Source organism: Hyalella azteca, unplaced genomic scaffold (assembly GCF_000764305.2).
Source record: "Hyalella azteca isolate HAZT.00-mixed unplaced genomic scaffold, Hazt_2.0.2 contig7624, whole genome shotgun sequence".
NCBI lineage: Eukaryota > Metazoa > Arthropoda > Malacostraca > Amphipoda > Hyalellidae > Hyalella > Hyalella azteca.
The window spans coordinates 138,458-152,816 of record NW_025937745.1 but is presented as its reverse complement, the minus strand read 5'-3'; the positions used below and the strand labels follow the sequence as shown (position 1 = coordinate 152,816).

Below are 14,359 nucleotides of genomic sequence, written 5' to 3'. Positions count from 1 at the left end.
TATTAATAAATACTTATTATTCTATTTCAAGTTCATAGTTTTCCTCACATTAGATAGTTATCAATATCCGAAGTTTATACACTCATGAATAGATGCAGGTTATGAAATATATTTACGATAAGTGCATTTCTATGAGAAACTCAAATAAATGCGTAACACTTTGTCCATATAGCGATGCACATTTGCGCTCTTGTATGGGTCAACCTGACTCAGTTAGGCCCGCAGAAAGACAGTGTTATGTCCGCTTATTCCTGCTCGAGCTGTGGATAAAAAGGTATCACTATATGTGGACAATGTGACCCATTCGCTTTCCTAAGTGTACCTGTGACTCAAGTATTGAGTAAAAATATTGAAAATTGAAGGCTTATTAAACATCTTATTATTCTCATGTAGGCTTATTAAACTTTTTATTATTCTCATGTAGGCTTATTAAACATCTTATTATTCTTATGTAGGCTTATTAAACTTCTTATTATTCTCATGTAGGCTTATTAAACTGCTTCACTTATTAAAAAGTGAAGAATGTTACCATCATTACCGAGTGTCCAATGATCAATCATTAGCAGCAACAATCATCGGACGGATGCATGGTAGCGCGTGACGGTAGCGTAAAGAATTTACGTTTCAACCCTCAGGTTGAGGGGAAGGGGGTTGGGGATTAGGGTTGGGGATGACACGTTGTTGATGTCCCCAATGATGGATAACCCCACCATCCATCGCGGGGGTTATCTCAACCCCGACACGTGGGGCTTGCCGGCCTCCCCAACTTTTGGGTATAAACAGCAGCGTGTGCTGCGGGAACTTGTACATACGACATCACATTTACGACATCAGTTCACTTACGACGTCATCACTTATACATCATCGCACGTATGCTACATAAAACATCGTAGATATAAAACATCATACGACATAAAACATCGTAGATATAAAACATCATACGACATAAAACATCGTAGATATAAAAAATCATGCGACATAAAACATCGTAGATATAAAAATCATACGACATAAAACAACACACGGCATAAAACATCATACGACATAAAACATCATACGACATACGACATCATACGACATAAAACATCGTAGATATTACGACATAAGACGACACACGACACGTGATTGAGCCGCCGCTGCCGACGTGTTTTTACTCGGCGTTTGCGCTGCGCTGTCGGGCAAGACAAAACGCCCCGACAGCCGCCGCCGACGTAAGAACAAGCGTCGGTTAGCCTGTCATAAATTAAATTTATGAAGACCACACCAAGCAGACTCTCATAAAGACAATTAGAGCTGATAAGACCTCACACTACCCGACATAATACCCGACATTATACCCGACATAATACCCCACGTTAACCGACATAATCCCCGACATTAGAGCCGACAAGAGCCGCTGTGCTGGTTTATCAAAATTATCAAGGAAAGCGAGCAGAATTTTTTTATTACAGTTGGTTTAAGCTCTGCCATTTAAACGCAGTGAAATAGACAAGACTTTTAATTGGATGTTCTGGGAATAAAAATTTATACCTAATGGGAAACGATCGATGGGTAAAAGGTAATGTGTTTCATATATTGAATGAAAAAATGCAAATAGTTCTGCCTATATTAAAAACTATCTTTTAAAAATGCCACTATTCCTCATTCATAATAATAAAACTCATGTTTCTAACACACAATCCTTGAGAAATATCCATAATGTTAGGTGAAAATAAGGCATAATTTTTACAAATTGTGAGGCAGGGAAATAAAAAAAACAGTCCTGCCTGATATTTAATTATTTCAACTCTAAAAAAATGATCAACAACAGCATAAGCAATAACGGCAGCAGGCAGAGCATCAATAATCAGAACAACAGCAGTCAGCTCATCAACAGGTAAATTAATAGCAGCGGTGGGCTGTAAAACTCATTACGAGCAGTAAATGTGGCAGAAACTCATTAAGAGCAGTTAAATCAATGGCAGCATCCCAGTAAGAGCAGCAGCAGTAACACCCTAAGGGCAGCAGTAACATCTTAAAAACAGCAGCAGCAGCAGCATCAACTCATTAAGAGCAGCAGCAGCATCAACTCATTAAGAGCAGCAGTGTGCTGCAAGTGTCATCAGTGCTGCAAGTGTCATCAGTGCTGCAAGTGTCATCAGTGCTGCAAGTGTCATCAGTGCTGCAAGTGTCATCAGTGCTGCAAGTATCAAGCATTATACCTGGTTTGATGTTATAATACCTGATATACATGATGTTATATATGATGTCATAATACCACACCTGGTATTCCAATGGGGCCATGTAAATATTATACAGCTGGTATATTAACAGTGTTACTTTCGAACGACTCATACAAATTTTATATCAAGCGTTCCCATGGTATGATGCGTACCCCAGTTTGGGGGTCTCGGGTTCCCCCGTTTATGGCAATGGGGTTTCCGTTTGGGGGCATTGGGTCCCCGTTTGGGGGGTATGGGATTCCCGATTTGGGGGCCTGGGATCCCCTTTTATGGTCATGGGATCCCCTTTTATGGTCATGGGGTTCCCGTTTAAGGTCATGAGGTCCCCGTTTGGGGGCCTGGGATCCCTTTTATGGTCATGGGGTCCCCGTTTATGGTCATGGAGTCCCCGATTATGGCCATGCGGTCCCCGGTTATGGTCATGGGGTCCCCAATTTGGGGGCATGGGGTCCCCATTTATGGTCATTGGGTCCCCTTTTATGATCATGGGGTCCCTGTTTATGGCCAAGGGGTCCCCGTTTGGGGGGCCTTGGGTGACTCCCTATTATGGTCATGGGGTCCCCGTTTGGGGGCAAGAGGCCCCCGTTTATGGTCATGGAGTCCCCTTTATGGGTCATGGGGCGCGCGTTTAGGGGCATGGGGGGCAGCACTCTCTTAGGGGGCATAGCCCCCCCTGCCCCCCGTCGTAGATTAGATACAATCTCGTGGCTTTTACCGCAGCTTGAGTTTACACGCGACGGCGGCACACTCTTCACGCGGCGTCTCGTGGTGTCAACACAAACTTTGTTTGAGTGTAAAAACACACAGAGACTAAGTTCAGTTGTGTCACAACTCTGCATGTGTCAAGACACAGGCCAAAAATACGTGTACCGAGACTCAATAGCTTTCAGGCGCTATATGTCACACAAATATGTGTATATTTGTGTGTCCAGACGCAATAAGTGTCGGGAGATAATGTGTGTCAAGAGACAATCTGTGTAGTAGGATTCTACTCAATTTTTTAGCATGAATAATTGATTTATATATCCTATATACACTATATATGCATTTTTGTGGCCCAGCATAGTTATTTTAACTATTTTATGCTGTAACACAAGCCAATTTTGCGACACAACACAATTTTGGTATTAACTCATTACTTTGACACAACTCAATTCTGTAATACAAAATTAGTTCGTATTTAAAAAATTTCCATTTTTTGGCACAGCCCAATTCTGTGGCACGTTTTATGCATAAAATTTTAAGGCAATTTATTTTTTTTTGTCTCAGCTAAAATTGAATGATTTTGTGCCACTACTCCATTTTGTGCCTCGACAAAACATAAGCGCTTGTGTTGTGTCATAACTCCGTTTTGTGCCTAGACACAATCTTAGCGTTTGTGCTGTGCCATAACTCCGTTTTGTGTCTCGACACAACATAAGCGTTTGTGTTGTGTCACAACTCCGCTTTGTGCCTAGACACAACATAAGCGTTTGTGTTGTGTCATACCTCTGTTTTGTGCCTAGACACAACATAAGCGTTTGTGTTGTGTCATACCTCCATTTTGTGCCTAGACACAACCTTAGCGTTTGTGCCACAATGAAGCGCCTGCGCCTGTCGCGCTCGTGTCGCGATTATGATAACCGACGAGAAATAAAAAAAAAACAATAAATAAAATGACACAAGAAAGACGCCAAGCTTAGCGTAAAGTGCCAGAGATCGTAAGCCGATGTCGTAAGCCGACGCCGTAAGTCGGTCTATGTCGTAAGTCAGGCTGTCGACGCGAGCTACGACAAGGGCTTATATATTCATTCTGAAAACCACGGCCGACTAAAAAAATAGTAGCCGGTTTATCTGCGGCTAAAAAATCACGGTTGGTGTATCGGCGGCTGGAAAATCGCGGTTTAGCGGCGGCTAAAAATCGCGGTTGGTATATCGGCTGCTAAAGAAACGTGGCCGGTTTATCGGCGGCTAGAAAATCATGGCCTTTCATGAAAACGGTGCTGATAACAGACTGCTCATGTTGATGCATGAATGCTCATCTATATCAATTAGCAATACGCTATCTCGTGCATATCTATTCCAATGGTAAGAAAATGTATAAGTGAACTTCGTGTATTCAAAATACTTTTTGACGAATATACGTGACAGGTGCATTTTCATTTATAAAACTCATCACTCTACTTATCACTCAATTGATATCGCTCTAATAACTCACTTTGAAAGCTTACATCTTCAAACTTACTGCACGAAACGCCAAACTTAAACTAACTTTTTGTTGAAACTCACTTTACGAAAGCTTACCGGAAGCGGAAGTGAGTGTTAATGCAGAACAAATAAGTATTAACTTTAAATACAGTTAAGATTCTACTTGATTAAACAAATTCAAGTTTAGTTCCTTTGCTTAAGAATAAAAGAATAAAGATTGAATGAGACTAACATGTATACTTTCATTTTAGGGTAAAAATATATTTTTAAACTTAGCAGCGATTGTTTACATAACTCATTATCCTGTTCTTAAAAATACCCACCGGAAAGCCACAGGCAATGTGAGGGCAAATGTGAGGGTAAATCATGAGTAAGTTCCCTCTTAAGCTCCCTCAGAGCGCTGTCTATTTTGCTTGCTAAAGATGACGAGCCTCCTACTCGCATGCGTGAGAACATACTTAGGAATTTGTATAGGGAACTGCTTAGGAATTTGTATTAAGAATAAGGCAAGTGCTTAAAAAAGTGTCACTGTGTCCCAAGAGGGTACTTATGAGGTACCGACTGTGTGTCACCGAGTCTCGTTGTGAGGGTAAGCGAGGGTAAGAGAGGGTACAAGGATTACGAGGCTCGCAGTTTACAGGAAGCGAGTTGTGTGGCAAAACGTTGCTTTTTTCAAAATATCGTTTTGGGTCCCGAGGGGATTAGAGGGAAGCTTGTTTCTCAAGCAGCCGTTTTGGGGCATCTAAACCTTCTCCTGAATATGTATACCCTCGGATGAGGGTTAACTTTGAATGAGGGATAACCCTTTACTGTTAACGTGTTCGTGATCAAAATCAATTTGCTACTGTCACCGGATTAGGGAATATCCTTTCAGCTTAATGCTTTTCAATTTTATTTATCAGGTAATCATTTTTTCGCTGGGATTAACATAAATTGCAATAAATTTGTCGGATTTCTCGCTCTAATTAAGGAATATTAATAAAAAATGAAGTTCGACAATAATGTATTTAAAAAATATTAGTAATGATAATCACCATTTGCCAAATATCAACAGAAATATTCGCCCTCGCAATTTTAAACCTAAAATATCCTTCCTCATAATTTTCTCAGCCACAAAATGTCAGCACCACAATGTCAGCACCACAATGTCAGCACCACAATGTCAGCACCACAATGTCAGCACCACAATGTCAGCACCACAATGTCAGCACCACAATGCCAGCGCCACAATGTCAGCACCACAATTTCAGCGCCACAGTGTCAGCACCTCAATGTCAGCACCTCAATGTCAGCACCACAATGTCAGCGCCACAATGTCAGCACCACAATGCCAGCACCACAATTTCAGCGCCACAATGTCAGCACCACAGTTTCAGCACCACAATGTCAGCACCTCAATGTCAGCACCACAATGTCAGCACCACAATGTCAGCACCACAATGCCAGCACCACAATGTCAGCACCACAATGCCAGCACCACAATGCCAGCACCACAATGTCAGCACCACAATGTCAGCACCACAATGTCAGCGCCACAATGTCAGCACCACAATGCCAGCACCACAATTTCAGCGCCACAAGTCAGCACCTGTCTCTTATACACATCTAGATGTGTATAAGAGACAGGCACCAGCAGCAGCAGCAGCAGCAGCAGCAGCAGCAGCAGCAGCAGCACCAGCACCAGCAGCAGCAGCAGCACTTCATTAGCATACGTAAGCACGCGTCTCTGCCGAGCATGTAACCCTACACTCACAAGACACGACCTGAGCAAGCCTAGCGTGTTTAGCATGAGCAACTAGCGTGTAAATAAACACACGCTACACAATACAGGCGCTCCGTGTTTAGAACACACAAAAAATACATGCGAATACACAGGGCTTCAAACGACCGTTGGGAAACGTTGATGTTAAAAGATATCGGGTTCGCTGTTATGTATAGATTGGGATTCTTAAATTATATTAGATATAAAACCACAGCACACAGCACACAACAGCTAACACACAACACACAGCTCACAGTACACAGTGCACATTATACGGCACACAGCACACAGCTTACAACACACAGCACACAACAGCTAACACACAGCACACAACACACAACATACAGCGCACAACACACAACACACAGCACACAACAGCTAACACACAACACACAGCACACAACATACAACGCACAACACACAACACGAAGCACACAGCTTACAACACACAGCACACAACAGCTAACACACAACACACAGCACACAACATACAACGCACAACACACAACACGAAGCACACAGCTTACAACGCACAGCACACAACACACAACGCACAACACGGCACACAACACACTGCACACAATACGCAACGCACAACACGGCACACAGCACACAACACAGAACATCAAAGCTGTATGCTGCAGGGTTCGCAGTCCAAATGAAGTCGTCGGCCCGAGGGGAAATTGATCCGGCTGCCCTCAACTGCCCTCAGCACAACTGGACGCACATCAATTATTCCCTCTTTGTGTGCGTTCAAAGTTTATTTACACATGGCCGATGGATTGCTGGTAGATTGCTGATTTGCAGATGCTTATAAAACTTCAATTGGTCCTTCAAGTAACCGGCGAGGGTCAATGAAAGGCTACCCCTCACCCTTCCCTCTCCCTTCCTTCAACCTTCCTTTCCCTTTCACTCTCTCTTCACTCTTCCTTCCTTTACCCTTCCCTCACCCTTCCCTCTTCCTTCCTTCAACCTTCCTTTACCTTTCACTCTCCCTTCACTCTCCCTTCCCTCACCCTTCCCTCTCCCTTCCTTCACCCTTCCTTTACCCTTCACTCTCCCTGATAAAGTTCACAATCAATGCTTGTATTTCTGATCAATGATTTTTTCTTGTGCATCAGCGCGGCCCAGGACGCGAACATAGGAAATTTGTATATAGATAAAAAGTAAATTCGAATTCATTTATACGTTTCTCATTTGAGTGTACAAGAGTAAATTCCCATGATGGATTCAAAATATCTATGAAAACTTTTTAAAATTTTTCCGAACACTGAGGAAAAATGTAAACAACGGTCTTCACAACTGATTATGTTTCCTTAGTAAAAATTCTGTATTTATTTCCTTCTTATTCTTCGGTTCGAAAATTTGATTCTTTGTTTTCTGATTAAGTATCAGACAACATAAAAATAAAGCTATTTTTGGTAGATAAAATCTCTCTATGCACCATAAAAAATGTTGAATGCTCGTTATTAATACGTGAAGACATCAACGTAACTTGTATATGAAAATTACAGTTCAGCTCATTAATGTTAACTAGTTCTTAGCGCAGGTGTGTCTCTTTTAGAAATGTTAAAAAATTATACATATTTATTTATTTTATGTTGATTTTTAAACGAGGATCTGATGAATGTTAGTTTTAAATCTTTTTTTGCTTACTATAATGGAGTTGGAGGAGATGGATTTAGGACTTGAAATCCATTGAACTTGAAAACTTGTTTATTTTTCGTGTTCTTTTTTTTGTCATCAGTCGTCACTGAATAGCTTACTTTCAACAGCTTGCGTTCAACAGTTTGCGTTCAACAGCTTACTTTCAACAGCTTGCGTTCAACATCTTACTTTGAACATCTTACTCTCAACAGCTTACGTTCAACAGCTTACGTTCAACATCTTACTTTCAACATCTTACTTTCAACATATTACGTTCAACATCTTACGATCAACAGCCGCCACTGAACAGCTTAGATTCAACATCTTACTTTCAACATCTTACGTTCAACATCTTACATTCAACATCTTACGTTCAACATCTTACATTCAACATCTTACGTTCGACATCTTACATTCAACATCTTACATTCAACAGCTTACTTTCAACATCTTACATTCAACATCTTACGTTAAACATCTTACTTTCAACATCTTACATTCAACATCTTACGTTCAACAGCCGCCACTGAACAGCTTAGATTCAACAGATCCTCTCAACAGATCCCAAGGGCTACAGATCAGGCCGCCGTTCTCCTCGAAATAAAAGATTGCCGACGGCATCAAAGCCAATCACCGATTGAAGAAGTGATTTTTGGTGACAATCCCTTACGGGGGGGAGAGCGCAATCCCCTTTGGGAATGGGGGGAGGGTGCAATCTCTTGCAGAGGGTGAAGGGAAAACAATCTCTTGTATTGGTGGGGGGACAATTTCGGATGTGGGATGAGGGGAGAGGGCAATCCTTCGGAGCAGGAGGGAAAGCAATTCCGAGTGGGGAATGATTGGGGAAGAGAGAACAATCCCTATTTAGGGATGAGTTGGGAGGGGATGATGGTGAATGAGGAATTAGGGATTATGGTGAAAGCTTGCAAACTAATGCAAGCTGTATCATTTTTGGGTGATGTGGGTAGGAGGGGATTGATGGGATTGGGTTTGATTATATTGATGGGATTGTAGAGATTAATATCTCATCAATCCCATGCAGGATGATGAGAGGAAGGCAATCGCGCTGTGAGGATGGGAGGTTGTAACGTTGCATGCACATCCCGTTAAAGTTTTAAAGTCATTTTAGAGGACCGTTGCAGCATAGCTCATGCATTTTAATATTTAAATTATAATTATTAATATTTTTATTATAATTCTAATTAATAATTATTTTATTATTATAATTCTAATAATAATTATTATTATTATATTTTTGTTTATTATGACTATTATTATATATCTGCGGTATTCGATCAATGCACTGGAAATATACTGTTACTTCAGACCTCGATTTTACAGACAATTTGAAAAACACTCAAGTCTGCGCTCGCTCTTTACCACGCAATTATTGAATTACACCAGTTGGTGTAATTACACCAACTAATTGTCCTATATTAGACCCAAATTTTCCAGCTGTCATGACATATATTATTTAAAATAAAGAAACTCACCTGGTCCAGCTGGTCGCTGCTGGGCCGGCGTATGGAGTCCAGCAGGTATAATTGTCCCAATTTAGACTCACCTGATCCAGCTGGTCGCTGCTGGGCCGGCGTATGGAGTCCAGCAGCTTCTGGAGCTCGCCAATAATGGCTGATATTTTTTTCTCTTGCGTCCTGAGCGCGTCAGGCTCGGCGGTGATGAGTTGCGTTAAATTGTTGAGGGGGTCGCCGACCCCGGGGGTTGGGGGGGCTGGGGGGTTGTATTCCCCACCCCCGCTGGGGGGGCACCTTAACATGGGGGCTCCATAGGGCTGGTCCATGGGCTGCTGCTGGTGGAGTTGGCCATTCCTGGTGGAGTCCATATGAAGATAGATTTTAATTCATTAATTAAATAAAAATACTTCATGAATTTAATTGATTTAATCCATTATTGGAATCAATCCATTAAATCAATAAATTTAATTTGTTTATTCAATCAATGCATTCACTGATTCAATTAATGTAATTCGTTAATTTAATTTATTTAGTTCTATTATTTATTTAGTTTTGCAAATTAAGTAAAATTCGCTCGATCTATAAAAATTAAATAATAGATAATAAATATTTAAAGGTTATTAGATATTAAGTTGAATTATTAGTTACTGATTATGGTTATTTAATCATTGTTGTAATTCCGGTCAATATTAAAATCATTTAAATAATCCCTTGATCACTTACAATAAAGTTTCAGTACTAAGTTTCAAAAATGTTATGTGTTATGATGGTTGTAATTATCGAATGAATTTGATTGGCAGTGATATGATGTGTCCTAGAAATAGGATGCATCCTTAAAATGGGATGTGTCCTAGAAATAGGATGCGTCCTAGAAATAGGATATGTCCTAGAAATAGGATGCATCCTAAAAATGGGATGTGTCCTAGAAATAGGATGTGTCCTAGAAATAGGATATGTCCTAGAAATAGGATGTGTCCTAGAAATAGGATGTGTCCTAAAAATAGGATGCGTCCCAGAAATATGTGTACATTTATCACTAGATAACTGGAATACTTTTTACAGTCTAGAACTAGAGGAACTAGGGACATCTGTATAATTATTGAGATTCTGAACTGCAGGTGCCAAAAAAATTACCTTAAAGGTCGCAAGAAAAATCCACGGATTTCACTCCGAATATTTAAGTTAACTTCCACATGAAATAAAGCCCTTATTTATTCAGCCCGTAATTTCTTGAATATTTTCAATCAAGACCAAACATTAGAGTAGACTTCAACGTCTACTTTAACGTCTACTTTAACGTCTACTTTAACGTCTACTTCAACGTCTACTTCAACGTCTACTTAACGTCTTTCCTCATGAAGAATTATATTTTTTACACTCAAAAATATTCGGACAAAACCCACGTGTGTGGCGCCAGTCGCTCGCCCTCCTCCAAGGAGCTGCAGGAGATCTTGGAGACGAGCCTCCTCAGCACCTCATCCATGGAGCGCCGGCACCCCATGTAACCCCCGTCCGGAGGCATCCCCCTCACCCCCTCCATGGGGTTAGGCGGTATCCCTCTGACACCCTCCATGGGGTTAGGAGCTATCCCTCTGACCCCCTCAATGGGGTTAGGCGGTATCCCTCTGACCCCCTCCATGGGGCTAGGAGGCATCCCTCTGACCCCCTCCATGGGGTTAGGAGCTCCTCTTCCCCCCTCCATGGGGGAGAAGTGTGGGGGAGGAATGTTGTAGTGTTGCAGATGTTGCATGTGTTGTTGGTGTTGCATGTGGTCGTGCAACAAGCGTGCTTCGTGTAGCTGGAAAAATGGGTTCACGAATGGGGGTAATGGGTGATCCATTACATGTGCTGGGGGACCTTCTGGGTGTCTCCTGGACCCATTCGGGTGTAACGGGACTATGGGCCCGTTATAAGTCCCGTTATTTCCGTTAAAATTCGCACCCCCGTCATCCGGTAAATTTTTTCCCGTCAACTCCCCCGCGTCTGTCCAGTTGACGGGTGACGGGAACCCGCCGTCTGAGTTGTCGGAGTCGGCGGGTGTGACGAGGAGGGCGTGGGACTCGACGGGTGACGTGGTCGGGACGTCGGCAGACACGTCGGGGTCCCAGCCGACGGACGCGTCCAGCACCTTCGTCGGCAGGGACTTGCGCTTAGAGGACATCGGCTGGGGGGGAGGGAGGGTTATGATATGTTAATATATCATAATATATTTACTTGATGAATGTATAGTTTAAAAAAGGCTATAAGTAAATACAACGTCTATTATAAGTTAAATATCATAATAGTTGCAATTGCGCTTCGGGGACATCGGCTGGGGGAGAGGGGGAAGGGGGGTTAGGATGTGGTCAGTATATATTTATTTGATTGGTTTATCGTTAAAAATAGACTATAGTTAAATATATATCTATTTTATGTTAAATATCATAATATTGTTCAATTGTTTCCGAGGACATCATCGTCTGGGGGAGAGGGGGAGGCAGGGAGGACTTTAGACTTTAATGAAAAACAACATCTATTATAAGTTAAATATCATAATTTTTGCAATTGCGCTTTGGAGGACATCGGCTGGGAGGAAAGGGAGGGTTATGATATATTAATATATCATAATATATTTACTTGATAAATATGTAGTTAAAAAGAGACTATAATTAAATATAATATCTATTATAAGTTAAATATCATAATATTTGCAATTGCGCTTCTAGGACATAGTCTGGGGGGAGAGGGAGGTAGGGGTAATTAGAATGTGGTCTCCATATATTTATTTGATTAATATATCGTTCAAAAAATAGATTATAATGAGATATAACGTCTATTATAGGTTAAATAACATAATATTGTTTTATTGCGCTTCGAGGACATAGTCTGGGGGGAGGGGGTAGGCAGGGGGGAGGGGTTAGGACGTGAACAGCATATATTTATTTGATTAATATATAATTAGAAAGACTATTATTAAATATAACATCTATTATATTTTAAATATCCTATTATTGTTCAAATTATTGTTCTTCGCGCACATCGTCTGGGGGGGGAAGGGGGAGGCAAGGGGGTTAAGACGTGGGCAGTATATATTTATTTGATTAATATATCTTTAAAAAATAGTTTTACATTGAAATAGAACATCAATTATACGGTAATAATCATAGTATTGTTCAATTATTCTTAGATGGGGAGGAGGGGGGCAGCACATATTTATTTGATGAGGAAAAATATATTACAGAAAATATTACAAGAAAAGTCATGTTTAGTATAAAAATAGTGCTACAATTATGATATTATATTTATAATTTGGCATATTACAATATAATAAAAATATATTATATGATATTTGATGCAATAATATAATAATATGGTGATATAAGTATATTATATATACAGTCTTATATATTTATAATTTGGTATTGTTATGATAAAATATTATCATCTTATATTTTCCTTTGAAGCCAGAGTGAACGTTAGGAAAGGATACGAAATTGGTATATTTGTAGTTGATATAGCGTTATATAATATAAACTATTTGTAAATAAATCATTTTCTCAATTTGTAATATAATGTTATTAAACATTATAAATTATGATTAGGCAAATCTACGGGTAATAAAATCAAATTGTGAAAATGTACTTTCCACTCGATTTTAGTGGATCATTATTATGAAAAATTACTATAATATTTTAATACAGTATTATTGTTATGAATTATTATCATTAAATTATCATATTATATTATTATTATGATGAATTTGTGCATGATAAGTTGGCTAAGACCACAATGGCTGCCTTCCGTCTATATATTTATAGCCATGACCCAATATCCATATAAAAATGATATTTTTTATCTCTATGCCTATCAGTAATTTAAAAAAAGTCATGGTTAACATAAATATCTGTCTGTATTAAATAAGGAAGCGTTCTATAATTAAGCGCGTTAATATATTATTATATTAATTAGCATGACATATACCGGTATATATCTATAATTACCTGAAGCGATATTTACGAGCATATATTGATCATATCTATATCCTAAAGCTATTTATACAAGGGCTATCTATTCATCTATAGATTCTCTTAATATATGAAAACTTATGTGTATATCGGTAAATCTATTTATAATCGTGTAAATAAATATCTAAGTATAGAACAATATCGTCTATTAATGCTCTTATATGATACATATGAACATATATCTATAGAAAAATACCGTATACTAGTACCGCTATAAATAAATATCAATCTATTAATACTTAACGTCTATTAATAGCAGGAAATATAAATATAAATATATATCTATATATTTAACTTGGTATTCATAAGTAACTTGGTATTCAATGAAGTGATACTAAGTAGCATTACTTAAGTGTTAATAAGGTGTGTAGTGAAGCGTATATGAGTTGTATAGCTGCAAGCAGCTGCGTGTTGCCGCAGCTGCTTGCAGCGCTGGCTAGCAGCTGCGTGCTTATCGCTGTATTATTAGGGAGATGACGTCACGCCCCCACCCCCTCTCCCTACCCCCCTACACCCACCCTCCCCACTCTTGGACCCCTCCTGCGCCCCCCTGCCGGGGGCGACACCCAATACACAGTACAGTGTATACTGTACACTGTATTTATACAGCACACACAGTACAGTGTATACTGTACACTGTATTTATACAGCACACACAGTACAATGTACACTGTACACTGTATTTATACAGCACACAGAGTACACAGTACAGTGTATACTGTACACTGTATATATACAACAAACACAATAGACAGTACAGAGCAGAGTGTGCCAGAGCAGAGTGTGTCAGAGCAGAGTGTGCCACAGCAGAGTGTGTCAGAGCAGAGTATGCCACAGCAGAGTGTGCCAGAGCTGAGTGTGTCGGAGCTGAGTGTGTCAGAGCAGAGTGTGTCAGAGCAGAGTGTGCTAGAGCAGAGTGTGCCAGAGCAGAGTGTGTCAGAGCAGAGTGTGTCAGAGCAGAGTGTGCCAGAGCAGAGTGCGCCAGAGCAGAGTGTGCCAGAGCAGAGTAGTTGCTACAGTCACGCTCTGTCAGTTTCCTGTCAGCCGTGACAGAGTAGCTGA

At 40.3% G+C, this 14,359-nt stretch overlaps 1 protein-coding gene across 1 annotated transcript; it reads right to left on the bottom strand.

Moving 5' to 3' along the window:
• Positions 1 to 245: 245 nt before the first annotated feature.
• LOC125178172 (inverted formin-2-like) lies at positions 246 to 11,454 on the bottom strand. Its single transcript, XM_047881319.1, has 3 exons — positions 10,697 to 11,454; positions 9,383 to 9,647; positions 246 to 260 (listed from the first exon to the last, which is right to left on the bottom strand). Exons 1-3 carry the CDS (start codon positions 11,452 to 11,454, stop codon positions 246 to 248), a joined length of 1,038 nt encoding a protein of 345 aa, XP_047737275.1.
• Between the last annotated feature and the right edge of the window lie 2,905 nt (positions 11,455 to 14,359).